Genomic DNA, 14,976 nt, shown 5'->3' with positions numbered 1-14,976 from the left:
TGTCAATCAGCAAGTAAGCCCCGCCCCCTAAAGCATCCCCTGCTTTCTGGTCTGGTGGACTCTAAATGCACATGAGACAGGCCTCTTCATTGTCTCATTTCAAATCTCTTCTTAAAACCCACCTCTTCTCTTTGGCGTTTGACACCATGTAGAGTGTTGATTTTATGTGTATATGTGCATACTTTTTACCTTTTTATTTTTAAATTTTATTTTATTTTATTTTATTTTTATCTTGTGCGGGCAGTGCACCCTTTTATTTTCTTTATTTGGCCAGCAGAGAGAAGTAGGACCATTTTCTCATAGACTTCTATACAACCAGAGAGGAGTCGCCCCCTGGTGGCCAGCAGAGAGAAGGAGGACCATTTTCTCATAGACTTCTATACAACCAGAGAGGAGTCGCCCCCTGGTGGCCAGCAGAGAGAAGAAGGACCATTTTCTCATAGACTTCTATACAACCAGAGAGGAGTCGCCCCCTGGTGGCCAGCAGAGAGAAGTAGGACCATTTTCTCATAGACTTCTATACAACCAGAGAGGAGTCGCCCCCTGCTGGCCAGCAGAGAGTAACAGTTTAAGGCACTTCAGCCTGGGCTTCACTTTTCAGAAATGGAGGTTGCCTCCACTCATAGATTTGTCTCATTTTTTCCTTCAGTGACCGTCGGTTGTTCGCTACTCTTTAAGATGAACTCTGGGATTCTTTGAGTCCACTATGAGTACAATAATCCTCGTTACAGCACTAGGACACGGTGAACTCCCTATATAGTGAGTAGCGAGTGTTTTCAGGGACTAGATGCTCCTTTGCAGGACGAACATTATGATCTACCGCTTTCATCAGACAGAGCCATCGGTGACCTTTGACCCTTATATGACCATTCAGACAAAGTGCACCTGAAGCCTTTTAGACGCGTATCAGATGATATACAGTTATAGATAACGTGATGGGAGCAGCCTTGCCTTTTGCCGGGTATGGGAGCCTTCCTCTGACAGGTAACGGCGATGGTGCCGTCTGCATCCATATCCAGAGTGATGTCCCACAGCAGAGAGTTAGTGGGCGTCGCCGTGCGAAAGGTCACGCCTTTCTTTACCGTCGCTCTGTGGGGGGACAGAAAGGGGAAAAGGTCAAGATTTGTGGGGAATGTGAAAGGTCCTATATTAACATCCGGTGGAATTCAGGGCAATGAATGGTTATTTTTTTCCAAAGTGAAGGGAAATAAAAAAACATATTAACACCCTTTTTATCCTCATCTTTTTTGCGTTTGACAATGAACTATTTCAGCTCATTCCCAGCGTATTATATCATACAAGTTATGTTTCCACACAATGAATTTATTGGGTTCATTCATTCAAAGTACTTGTTGAGGATATCACAGTAAATCCAGTTTTTATATAACGAGGAAGCAGCCTCGCATATTAGAGCCACTTTCAGATGGAATGGCATATTTAATACACTTGGGAGATATTAATCACATAAAAAAAACTATAATTTACTCCTGGAAACGGCAAAGAAAACACTGTTCTCTCCGCCTGTCCTCTGTGCACGCTCATTATTTAACTGTACTAATGGATCATTATGTGTCTCGGCCTCTAATTTGTAAGCATTGTGAAGTTGTGCACCTTCCCGCGGGCGTAAGCAGCTCGCAGCAGGTCGAATGTTGATGAGATATTCTTCTGCAAGAATGGCTATCAAGCGAGGAAGCACCGACGCTAGGATCCGGTCCTGAAACAATACCAATAATCAATACGGGGAACTCGTCTCAGGCCTTTTAAGAGACTCCCTGAATAACGGCTCAGACAAAATCGTCTCAAATGGTTTCACCTTTGTGTAATTCTGCTGCTTTTCATCTGCATGCGAAGCCGCTGCCTTTCTTTATCTCCATCTCAGATAAACACAAAGTGTTGAGCGTATTATGAGTCTCTGAGGAGGAGTAATCTACCGACGGAAGCAACCGCAGCGCTTCTCCTGCTTTTATTTCGTCCCAGGTTTTCTTTTTTGCGTGACTTTGAAGTGAAGAGCAGACGCTGCTCCCTGTTCAGCGCCCTGAAACAAATGAGTCTACCAACACGCATTAGCTCCTAATTGAAATATTTAAGATGACCTCTAAATGTGCGAACCCCCCCGTTTGGTCGGTGCCAGCATCTGCACATCCAGCCAGTAATCTGTGAGGAAGTCTCAAGTGGCCGCTGATGGACGTCTGGAATGTCTGACACGACCCGCTGCTTTAAGACTATTTTTTTTTTATTTCCCTCCCGTCTCTTCGGACAGAGAGAGAGATTCGGCTCATCGCGTGGCCTTTCGTGAAGCCGCTTAAAGCTCAAACGGACAAAGAGCTCACAGGTTAAAGGTCACAATTAAAAAGGGTTGACCCCGCACGCTGTCTTTTTTTTCCAGTAGTGGGTTTAATCCGGTGCCGCGGTGACCCCCGGCGACGGCCGCTGCTTTCCAATCCTGCTGCAAACGGCTGATTTATGTGATTAATGCAGGTTGACCCGCGGGCAGCAGAGGGAAGGTGGAATTATCTGCTGCTGCAGGGAATCAAAGCCTGCGAGTGTGCAGCGCTGATTGTAGGGTTGGTGGTGGAGTCGGCATGCGATGGCCGTGGGATTCATCAGAAGGCTGCAAGTAGAAACTAACGGGAACTTAGTTCTCGACAAATAAAGAAAAGAGACGAAAGGTTCAGCTCAGTGTTCACAGTAGATGAAGCTAGCCTCTGTGTTGGGCATCACAGCGAACCGAACGGGTGAGCCGTCCGTCGGCATCAGCTCCGAGGTTTCCCAGGAGGCAGCGGGGCCGGCGTCGACAACGCGGCCGCTAAATGAGCAAAGAGAAATAGTATGTTGGCCTGTAAGCTGCGTTAATTGGCGACGAGAACGACGTGTTTGCATTTATTATTTCCTGTTCCCACAATCAATTTTTCAAAATCGACTTTTCAATTAATTCACACAATCAGGTGAAACGTGCAGCTCACGGTTGTTGTGGTAGATTTTTTTTGTTCAGTTCTTTGCTTGCAACATAGCCTATATTTATTTTATCTCCCAAATGTCTCCGCCTTCCCGTGTTTAAGATTTATGAAATCTATGATTCCTGAACGTGGACAGAATTGCCTGCTCTTTTTCATTTTGTAATGACTTGATTTAAAGTGTTGTTGATGACTGCAGCACGTTGTCTTCTGTCGGGGGATGACGTGAGATCACTATTACAAATAGTTAGTTTAATCCAAGAAAACCACTAAGTTGGTAAACTAGTTGGTTTTAGGAAAATAACATCATGGTTGGTCTTAAAATAACTCCGTACAGTTGAGGCAACGTCTCTACTAGAATGCGTTGTAATCTATCTGATTGTTTTTTAGGTATTCCACATACAAAATGTAAAGAACTGCAACATGAGTTTTTACTTCTTTTTCAACTTGCATGTGTGGTTCCTGCATGTGTCCGCTTAGAGACCTGTGAGAGCGCTGTAACCCAGGCATAAGACACCAGGTAAACAGGATGGCGTGCACCGCGTGTTACTGAGAAAACCTCGCCGTTAATCTAGCCATGACTTGTGAATAACGTGTCCCGCTGCGGTGAAACGCCGCCGTAGTTGGAATCCAACTGTTGGATCTACGAGGGTCACCAATAAAAAGACTAAAGTGAAGCTCTTTGCTCTGTAAAAAAAAAGAAGAAAAGAAAATCCCCGAGTGCTCGGTAGCAGGAGTGGCTGTTGGTTAGCGGGGGCCCCGAGGAGGAGGCAGCAGAGGCCCTGAGGAGGAGCTGGCAGGGGCCGGAGGAGACCGAGGAGGAGGCAGCGGGGCCGGAGGAGCCCGAGGAGGAGGCAGCGGGGCCGGAGGAGATGGATGGCTCTGCAGAGCGAAGCTGACAGTGTGTGAGGAAAGCAGCTCTCAGGTGCTGCACCGGCCATCAATCTCACTTCTGACCAGACAGAGCATGAGTGGCACTCTTCTCTCAGTGTTTACACACACACACACACACACACACACACACACACACACACACACACACAGTGGTTGGCCCTTGGCCTTCCATCCATCACGTCCCCGTCTCTGGTGTATTTGTGGAATTGCTTGTTTTCTAGAAGTGTTTGGACGATGGCGGAGCTTTGACGACGACACGCTGAAAATAAAACCTTCTACGTTTGTCAGACGTGAGCTTCTCGTTCTAGATGAGTGAGCTGCACAGCCCGTCTCATCGCCCGGCCGCCATCCAGACGCTGCCGTGCATACGCTTTGTAATTGCTTCCCTGATGTAATTGGCCTGGGGGGGGGGGAGGCTGAACCCCGTTGCTATCGGAAACAGATGCAATCGTTAATTACGCGGGCAAATGTCCACCGTTTAGCCAGTCTGATGGTCGGCCGTCGGCAACGTGCTTATCGTACTCATGGAGCCGTTTAGGGAGTTTGGTTTGGGGGGGGGCGGGGCTACGTCCGAGCCAACCCGGCTGCCAGATGGCACTAAACCTGGATGTGGAAGTCCTGTTTGTCAAGCAGATGAGTGATGAGAGTCCCGGTTGAAGAGCTCGGCGACACCGTGTCCTGTTGATATATCAGCATCTTTATTTAAATAAACCCAGAGAACAACCAACTACTTCTTCTGTTGGGGAGAAAACAAACCCGTCTAATTCCACTCCATGACAATAGTTTTATTTACGACCTCAATCAAGCACTTGATGACGGGTTCACCTGGCGGGAGCGGACAGGTGTGGCGTGTCTTTCTGAGGTGTGTACGGCCCTCGGCTCGGCTGGAGACATCAATAACGGCTTTATCACGCGGATGGGAGAGGATTAAGCAAAGCTTAATGGGACATCCAGACAGTGATGAAGCACACTGACAGCTGTTAAGGAGCGCATGCACATGGCTGGTTAATGTGCTGATAAGATGGGGGGGGGCATGGGTATGGGACGCAATAAAGATGTGAGAGTTTCAGTTTGGTCACAACTCTGAGAATGGAAAGGAAAGCAGAGTAGGAAGGAAGGAAGGAAGGAGGGAAGGAGGGCAGGAGGGAAGGAGGGAAGGAGGGAGGAGGGAGGGAGGGAGGAGGGAGGGAGGAAGGAAGGAGGGAGATGAGAAGGAAAGAAGGAAGGAGGGAGGGAGGGAGGAAGGAGGGAGGGAGGGAGGAAGGAAGGAGGGAGATGAGAAGGAAAGAAGGAAGGAGGGAGGGAGGGAGGAAGGAGGGAGGGAGGGAGGAAGGAAGGAGGGAGATGAGAAGGAAAGAAGGAAGGAGGGAGGGAGGGAGAAAGGAGGGAGATGAAATGAGGAGGAAGGAGATGAGAGGAGGAGGAAAGAGATGAGATGAGGAGGAAGGAGATGAGGAGGAGGAAGGGGAGGAGATGAGAAGGAAGAAGGGCAGGAGATGAGAAGGAAGAAGGGAAGGAGATGAGAAGGAGGAAGGAAAAAGAGAAACATGTGTGAGTGACTAAATAAATGAAAGCAGCGATGATTAAAAAAGGCAGCATGAAGAGGAGAAATCAGCTTTTTTTCTTTTTTGGCTTCATCGCTTTGGCAAGAAAAATCAAGAGACGAACAAAAAGGGAAGTCGGGCTAAATAATTCAAACACGTTGTCTCACCCTTCAAAGTACATCAGTGATGCAATTTAAGGATCGTCAGCTTTAAAGCGGGTTGGAACACCGACAGCACGGCGTTTCCTCGCCGGTAAACCTGAGGATCAATACTCCATCAATACTTCCTGTGCCAGCGCTCGCCATCGACCGGAGGAAGTGACTGTCTGAGAGGATGAGTACAGGACCAGCTGGGAGAAAAGGGCCATTAATAATCCAGGAGTGTCCCCTCACCTGCAGCTCACCTCCACCGGAGCGTGCGTTCGGAAGTTACTCAGAAATAATTTATTTTACAGGAAGTATCGATTCTGGAGGAGTGACGTGATTTTGGACGCGTCGCCTTCAAGGACTTCGTCCTCGCCGGGACGCCGCAAACAGCAACGCAGCGTAAACGTGGGACCATATCTGAAGGATTTATGATTACTCATGAACACACACACACACACACACACACTCCTGACAGTCCATTATTCACCGGCTCGGAGTCAAGCAGATAGCGTTGAGAATAATAAGAGTAGAAAACCAGCCTCTAATCAAGTTAGCGTAAAAATCCACTCGTCTCCTCCGACAGCTAACCTCGACAAATCTGGCTGGATCATAAAAAATAAAAAAATGCCGCCGATGACCATGAGGAGCACCAACGAGGCGGCGAGCGGCGTTTAATTCAATATCCAATCTCCCATGTTGCATCACTTTCACCTTGAAAAAGGGGGGCGAGTAATAAACATGAAAGAAGAAACCATCAGCAGACAAAGATTTTTCTTTTTTCCTTTTCTAACTCTAGTGGCTGAGGCATTCTGGGAAATACATCTCAGTCCAGACTTCTAGAAATGAGTCTCTATTAGGGAGGAGGTCGCGGAGACCTCCGGAGACCCGGTCGGACCGGGAACATGGAGCCTTTAAATCTAAACGGGAGCCGCTGGCGTTAATCCCCGGGTTCTTCACCGCGGCCTTTTAAAGCGGCGGTAATAATGAGTCACAGGAACTGACACGTGATCTCATTTGACCCGTGTCAACCTTGATGACTACCAACTCTTGGAGCGGCCCTTTTAATGTCATCAGGCTGCGTCCACTCGGCCGTGACTTTCTCTAATTTGACTGGAATAATCCGCACACGGTTCCCCTCGGAAACACCGTTAACCTCTTCTAATCCACCGAGGAGCTCCTTTCCTCCAATACTTCCCTGATTTCTTGGATGTGTGCGTCAAGTAGAGAGATGATGAACAATTCCTCATATTGAATTCTAATTAACCAATTAAAGCGGGCTTGGATCCTCTGACAGGAGGCGGCGTGTGAATCAGGCTTCCTACACCATCAAATTCAAGCACCTTTCAAGCATTTCCAGGTGCATTTCCATGCTTTTCCAGCACCTTCCAGCTGTGGTAAACTCCATCTTTGTATCAATCCAATGGTCAGTATTCAGTCTACTTATTCTGTCACTTGTTCATCACATTAAATGAGATGTTATTGTCCTCTAAACAACCAACATGATGTCTGGAGACAGCTTTTTACAAAAGGACCACAAATGAAAGGAAAACTAATTCCACTAACAGATCCACAGAAATATAATCACCAACTATTTTCATCATCTGTTCATCATCAAAAGTCATTTTTCATAAAGAAATGTCACAAAATGCTGTTTTCAGTCCCTCAAATATGGAGATCTTCTTTTCTCTGTTCTATCATAGATGTCATCACATACAACACACATTTCAAGACCTTTATTCTACATCCAAGCACTTTTCAAACCCTGAAAACACCACACTAACATTCAAGTGTTCAAGGATTTCCAGCACCCTACATCGAACCCTGTGTAATGGACCCACATCGCGGTCTTACCTGAGGGTGAAGTTGGTCAGCTGGGCGGAGCTCGCCATCAGGATGTAGAAGGTGGCAATGTCGGTCTTCTTCAGCGGCTTGGACGACGTCCGTATGACGATGGCGTTGCCGAGCTTGAGCCGAGACAGCGTCGCCATCCCCTTGGGCACCTGCAGGAGGCGCACGCTGCCGATCCGCTGCATGGGTGTGACGGGAACGTACTCCGGCGCCGCCGCCTGCTGGGAGCCGCCCCAACGGGTGGAGTCCACGGAGTGACACCTCCCGTTGACCTTGGGCCTCGCCTGGTAGTAAAGCTCCACGGGGTTCCCGGTGGTCGGGTCCTGCCGCTCCCTGCTGGTGCCCTCTGACCCCGGAGCAAACCAGCCCAGAGCGGGAGCCAGCTCGGCCATGCAGGTCCCCCTATCGCCCCCCATGGAGCAGGACCCCCTCACCTCCTGGGTCTGCCAGAAAGCGAACACCGTCACGCACGGCAGCTCGTCCACACCGCCCTCGCCACGGTTCCAGTCCCGCCCCGCCACGTAGAACAGCACCCGCACCCTGGGCTTGGACGAGAAGACCCGCGGCGTCAGCACGAAGGCCTGGATCTTCCAGTTGAAGGTGAAGACCTCCGGAGCGTTGAAGAGCTGCACGGCCTGGACCAGATCCGGAGGCACCAGCCTCTCCGTGGACACGCTGCTGTAGCTGGCGTTGACGGCCGGCTGCCGGCCGGCTCGCAGGATGACGAAGGGCTGCGTGTGACTCTGCATGCTGGAGTTCCTCATGAAGTCCTGGCCGGCCTCCTTCAGGAGGAGGTAGTCCGCGTCCCGGACCTCGTAGCTGACCGGCAGGAAGACGGGGGAAGGCACTGGGCTCTTCGAGTCCATCAGCTCTTTACTGCTCAAATCTGCAAATACAGAGTTCACAATGAATACCACATTTCACAGCACTGTTGTCTACTTCTAAAATAGTGTGGCAAACCCCAGCAGAGCTCCAAAGTCAGCCAAGGCCAACTGATCAACGGAGTGGGGCTTCAGTGTATTACTCTAAAAGCTTAACCTTAAAAGTCCGAGTGAATGGTGTCATCATGTCAACGACAACGAGGGAACAAGAGTGTTTTTAGTTTGTGAGGCAGCGACGGAGCTGATGGACAAACAGTGTGCCTGTCCATCCACGAGACTCTTAAACAGGAGGCCTTCTATGTTTATATCTATATCTATATAACCTCAAAAGATATAGAGACAATATGACAGCATTAAATGTTAAATTGGTAAACGTGTTTGATGGTGCAGTCCAACCTAAATCTTCATATTTTCATGGAGATTTCCAACGTCCATCACACTTTCCAGGTTACTAAACGTCCGTCGTGTTCCTCTGTAAAGTGCACCATAATGAACAAGTTAAAGTTGTCTTTCTGACATCACTATGTATCCACTACAAAAGCAAAGGAAGGCTGAAATAAATAAGTCTTTGGATAAGAAAATAAACCAAATAGCTTGGTTTCAAAAATATAACATAATAATGCAAATGTGAAATAAATTCATTTTTGGACAGTCTGTAAATAATATAAAGGTCATGTCATATGACGTAAAAAGTATTTTTTGAAACCTGTTTACTGATTTAAAGACGATCTCTTGTCCACTTGTCCTGTTAAATATTCCCCCCGGCCTCGTTTCACCTCCTGCCGGATCATCCAAAGGTGGATCTGATACGTTTGGCACAATGTTTGAAGTCAGCCGTCAAAAACTGGGATTAAACTGGCTTTTCAGATTGTCAGCAGCTGTGAATCCCAGCAGATCAGAACGGTGGAGTAGACCTAATAACTTTAATATAAACTAGAGATCTGAATCTGTTTATGAGCCGGTACGGTGTGTATGTTTGCATCACAAGGATTACTGTCCGTTAAATACCGATCACTAGTGCACAGAAGGACCTTTCTATTTGTATATTTATATGAGTGAGTAAAAAAAGAGCACAAATATGCTCTGATCTGGTTTAAAAGCTTACTGGTTGGTGTTTGTCTCGGCGGACGTGAGCGGAGGTCACTCGGCCATCACGTGTCCTCATTAAACATCCTTTCTGGGAGAATTATGAAGATTACGGCCGCTGACCGGAGTGTGCCGCGTGTTTATCTGGTGGCTAATTGCCCTACTTGGTGAATTAAGGACGAAAAACACTGGTGTTTACTTTGCAGATTATGACAAATATGGAAAACAGCTTCAGTGTCCAACTCATCATCATCCCATCGAAACAAACAAGAGAATCTAGATCTATAGATCCGTTATGAACTCATGACCAGAGTCTCCAGATATAGAGTCGCCCGTTGTTGAATTATTGATGGTTATTTATGAAGCTTTTCTGTGTCAGGCGTCGTCTCCCTCACGGTCGCTGACGGACCGTCCATCACCAGCTCTTCTCATCTTCACTCATCCAACCCGACACGACGGCGTGACACGACACACGGCCGGGACTAGACCGCACGTGTCATCATGACACCCGGCAGCCAGCAGAGGAAGACAGGCAGCACCTGTCTGTCTCTCTGCCTCCTCCATAGACAGACAGGCAGAAGGACTGGCGATCTGGGAATAGGGATGTGGGATTTTTATCTCGGATCGGGATGAAAAAGTTGACTGTGATGGATTTCCTTTTATTGGGAACATCATAAATATTGTCACAAGTGACTTGAAGAAGCCGTCTGGCTGGCTGTCGTGGTGGAGAAGTGAAAAATAGATACAATAATACATTTGTTATATCTTTATTCATGATTTATGATCATCTTATTTCATTGTTTTTCCACAAGAGAATCTGACACATCAAATTTCTTTCTAAAGAAAATGTTAATGTTAAGAGATACCAGTGTGTATGTGTCAGGCTGAAAAGTGAAGCCAAGGCCGAGGTGCCTTAAACCTGCAATCTATCTGCGGGCCACCAGGGGGCGACTCCTCTCTGGTTGTATAGAAGTCGATGAGAAAATGGTCCTACTTCTCTCTGCTGGCCACCAGGGGTCCATTTAGAGTCCACCAGACCAGAAAGCAGGGGATGCTTTAGGGGGCGGGGCTTAGCTGCTGATCGACAGGTCGCTACCAATGCTAGTTAGCTACTAAGATGACTTTAACACTTAGCTGTAAAGTTGACCTGAATTATAGAAGCTAACTTTGTTAGCAGCTTCACAACAGAATCCACATGGATCCAGATCCAGTAAGGGTGCTGCTTTGTGTTCATCAGATCCACCCGTCGCTCCTCCACAGACCAAATATGGTCACTTCCTTCATTGGCTGCAAAAAATCCAAGATGGTGACGGCCAAAATGCTGAACTTGAGGCTTCAAAACTGTAGACCACAAACCAACGGGTGACGTCACCATGACGACGTCCACTTCTATACAGAGTGTGGTTTTGTGTCATTTAAGGAGTTTTAAGCAGATTTCAATGACTATCGGGATGATATCGTGACTTTTTCTGGCCGGGTGACATTCCCGTGTCTTCCCAGCATGCCTTGCTGTGAACATGGCTGTCCTGGTTTGGCCTACCAGCGGCCCCGGTGGCAGATGTGCTGTTAAATACCATCGCTGGCGAGGCTCCGGCTGCAGAGAGGATAAACTGGCTCGCTGTCTGCTGGAGGGAGGACGCACTGCCAATGTAGCAACAAAGTGCTTTACATGCACGCTCATCCCTTTACAGTCGGGGTCCATGGCTCGTTTCACAGGAAACCAGCTCAACAAAGTCGTACGCAGCACGCATCTATTAGAGGCTTCTGAAGAAGATGCAACCTTCCCCTTCTGCCAGCATGGTTGGGGTAAAAACTGTCCTTCTAAGGTTCCTCTCATCTCGCCGAGAGTGCTGCCCTCCGCCGATAAACATGAGTAAATCTGCTGCAGCAGCTGTTCCAGCCTCTCAGATCACTCCTGCTGGAGACCCGGAGCTGCTCCGCTTCCTTGGCGGAGTCAGAAAGCATCAGTGTTGCCACGCAGATGCTACAGCCGCCTCTAAGAAGCCGCCTCTCCGAGACTCGTGCTGTTTTCTTTTATTCTTTCTGCTTCTACAGGGTGGAGGTCCAGTGCTTTCTATGAGCCGAGCAGAAGATCCTCTTTTTATAGCAGCATTCAAGTCACACGTGGTAAATCAACATCCTTCTCCGTGTCCGGGTGAAAGTGACGCCGTTAATCAGCTTCTGGGGTTTGAAAGCAACACTTCTTCTCTGCCTTTGAGCAACAGCAGAGAAGCAACTTCCCAACACGGATATGTGCTTTTGTGCTGCATTTAGTAAACAGTGCTTTACTCTGTGCTGCTCAGGGATTAACACCTACAGATCAGTTCTTAATATATTGTTCCTCATCACCGCTTTTAATAAAAATCACTGTTGTATCTAATGAGTTACGTTTATTCTTTTTTTTTTCTTTTTTTTTTGCCCTGCAGTTTGTCTCCCGGTTCCATTCTTCTTCTTCTTCTTAATATTATTATTATTAAAATATTTTCACAGGCGTGACAGCTTCTTTTTTTCCCGGCGCGCTTGTTCTTTTAAGCGTTTATTCTTTTCCCACTGTAATCAATCTTTATATTATTCTATTAAACTGCTGAGGAGTCACTTTGAATCCTAATGTGCAGTAATGACTTTTACCATATGCACCAAACAGCTTGCAGAAGTGAGACGACTCCCGACGGCGTCGCAGAGGACAACAACCCACGTCTGCTTTCACTCTAATTGAGAGATTGAGTTTTCTTTGTGTCTCAGTTTCTCTTTCACACCGTCTCTTTTAAAAAGGGCTTAAAAACCGAATATTCCGGGACGCAAACACACCGGACGTTAATATCACTAATTAAGATAACGTGCTCCGCTCGTGTTTTTAATCTTTTGACCTTTCAGATACATGGAACTTTAATAATAAAGTCTCATTAGGATCCGACAGCTTGCTGATAAATGGTCCTCAGACACAAAGGTGTGAGTCTTTGTGAGACACTCAGCTGTCACCTTGGGAGGTAAACAGCAGCTCAGAGAGTGTGTGTGTTGAATGTGATACAGGCTCTTAATTGGAGAATAAAGGTCCCAATTAAAAGCATTGTGAACCTTCATGTTCCCACGTTTTACTGTTTACACGATGAATCCGCCAGAACCGATGAGATGAAGTGCTCAAAACTTCTCCGTTTATTTACTGTTCCCTTGTCAACGCTCTCCGGCTCTGATTTGTCGCCGTGCAGTTTACTTCCTGTCATGGCGGTGAGTTATGTGCTGACAAAGAGGGCGAGCTGGTGAAACCAGGCCGGGGGGGGGGGGCTGGATGAGAGTTAGACTACAACGCTCCTCATCGGTCCAGTCCAAGTCCTCGTTGACAGCATCATTTTCTCATCTTACATTAAGTGCTTCACTACAAACGGAGGATGTTTGATCACATGTGATGCCCGAAGGCTGGAGGGGAGACGGGGCGAGAGAGATAGAGAGAGATAGAGGGAGAGAGAGAGAAAGAGGGGGGGCTTAAGCTTTCTGCAGTGATTGGTAAGGATTGCTGCCTCCGATGAGACTCTTAAAGCTGATTTTTTTTAAATCAGTTTTATTGTGATTTCTCCATTTTGTGTGTGTGTGTGTGTGTGTGTGTGTGTCTGTGTGTGTGTGTGTGTCTGTGTGTGTGTGTGTGTGTGTGTGTGTGCGTGTGCGTGTGTGTGTGTCTGTGTCTGTGTGTGTGTCTGTGTGTGTGTGTGTGTGTGTGTGTGTCATCCTTTTATCCACATAAATCAGCCAGCCTGTAACATAGACGTCTAACAGTCACTTATAGGCTTTACAGTAAATGCCTTTGTGATGTGCTTTTTCTTTTTATCCATCATACAAAGTTATGAATGTTCCTGTTTGCCTGTTTGTGAATATTGTTGTTTTCTGACAGACACCCATAAGTGAGAGCAACACTCAGCCTTGAGGCGAGGCTCAACTTGTAATATAATAATATAAACCCATCAGGCCTTTTCCCTCCTCACTCATTTCATCCATAATAAGATGAATCACAGAGAAGTTTGAGGCACAAGAGAATGTTTTATCTATTATTTAGACTTGTGGGGGAGGCTGTGTAACTGCTGGCATGACATTGCTCAGAGCAGCAGAGATCCCCCCCCCCCCCCCCCCCCCCCCCATCATCAAATCATCAGTAACATGTAAAGGATGCACATCCTCATCTAAAAGCTCAGCTGTTACCATAAAACACAGAACAGAGGCAGGATTGATGCTCAAACAGGCTTCAGGTTCATTCTCACCACCGACGCTGCTTCCGTCCAGGTCACTCACCTTGCGTGAGAACAGCTGTGATGGTCGCGATGCATATCTGTAAGATCCTCCAGCTCCCGGAGTAAAAGCTCATGTTGGCACCCCGCGCGTATACGCGCTCCTCCCAAGGCGGGTTTCCCAGAGTCCGTGGTCGGGGTGGGGGGGTCTGTTCTCAGCAGGGCGCGGAGCGGATGGTTTCATCCATCCCCGCGGTTAACACACTCACACCTGCGGGAGTAGAGACGGCAGAGGTCCGCGCCGCTGCGGGTGACGGCGCATCGAGATCCCAGGTTCGTCGCCTCGCTTGTGCGTAAAAGTCGCGCGTAATGATCCCGGAGACAAGTCTCTCTCTCTCTCTCTCTCTCTCTCTCTCTCTCTCTCTCTCTCTCTCTCTCTCTCTCTCTCTCTCTCTCTCCCGGAGACTTCGCGCCCGAGCAGAATAAGATGTTTTAAATCATGAGGCGAGACCAAAAATGACCCGAAATATCCCGATAAAACCTCCGGGTCGAGCCGCTCTCCTCCCCAGTCAGTCTGCCGCCGCGGCCGGGGCTCTGCGCGGTTCGCCGGGCTGTTAGCGGATCAGTGACCGTCTTGAGCGCAATCCTCGGGGCACTAAACGCATCATCTGTCACCGCTCATCCGCTCAGCACGCCGCGTCCAGGACGCAGCTGGTGGGATTAACCCTGCGTGGGTCCGCCCGCCGCCGCGTCACGGGAACGTGTCACGCCGTGTGTGCTGCGTGTTGATCACTGGAGCTGTTAACGTGTGTGTGTGTGTGTGTGTGTGTGTGTGTGTGTGTGTGTGTGTGTGTGTGTGTGTGTGTGAGTATTGACCCGGAGTCCACAGAGTGTGAGACCTCCTGTAATCTGGAGACTTCATGGATGAGACGTTCACGTGCAGATCAGCAGCGAAAATCAGAAGCATCAAAGGTACTTTACGCACCTGTCAGTCTGTATGTGAACAAATACAGACATCATAACATGAGTGTGTGTGTGTGTGTGTGTGTGTGTGTGTGTGTGTGTGTGTGTGTGTGTGTGTGTGTGTGTGTGTGTGTGTGTGGATTTGGTTGTCATGGTAGATGCTGTTCACTGAAATAGATGCACTTCTTCAACCCATTTGGTTAAAAAAAAGGAAAAAGTAACTTTAATTTCCCCTGAATTTCTAGTGGAACTTATAAGTGTTTTGTTCACCTACACTAATAATAATAATAATTGCATATTATTTCCTACACAGAGAACCAGAATACAAGAGACACAAGAACACTGAGAATAATAATAATAATAATAATAATAATAATAATAATAATAATAATAATAATAATAATAATGACTATTTCAATGACACCAAGGCAGATCAGGCTAATTAG

The 14,976-nt window shown here is 47.6% G+C and overlaps 1 protein-coding gene across 1 annotated transcript in view; it reads right to left on the bottom strand.

Moving 5' to 3' along the window:
• The window catches only part of LOC311022595 (transmembrane protein 132D), a 29,730-nt gene extending 15,532 nt beyond the window's left edge, over positions 1-14,198 (bottom strand). The window contains exons 1-3 of the mRNA XM_084023964.1: positions 13,632-14,198; positions 7,390-8,272; positions 952-1,089 (exon numbers count right to left, since the gene is read on the bottom strand). Coding sequence (XP_083880090.1) covers positions 952-1,089; positions 7,390-8,272; positions 13,632-13,704 — 1,094 coding nt within the window. The 5' untranslated portion in view covers positions 13,705-14,198. The remainder of the gene's footprint in view (positions 1-951; positions 1,090-7,389; positions 8,273-13,631) is intronic.
• Positions 14,199-14,976: the final 778 nt, after the last annotated feature.

The sequence above is a fragment of the Eutrigla gurnardus genome, assembly GCF_963514095.1.
Source record: "Eutrigla gurnardus genome assembly, chromosome: 13".
In the NCBI taxonomy this organism is placed as follows: Eukaryota; Metazoa; Chordata; class Actinopteri; order Perciformes; family Triglidae; genus Eutrigla; species Eutrigla gurnardus.
This window is presented reverse-complemented; position numbering and strand designations above follow the sequence as displayed.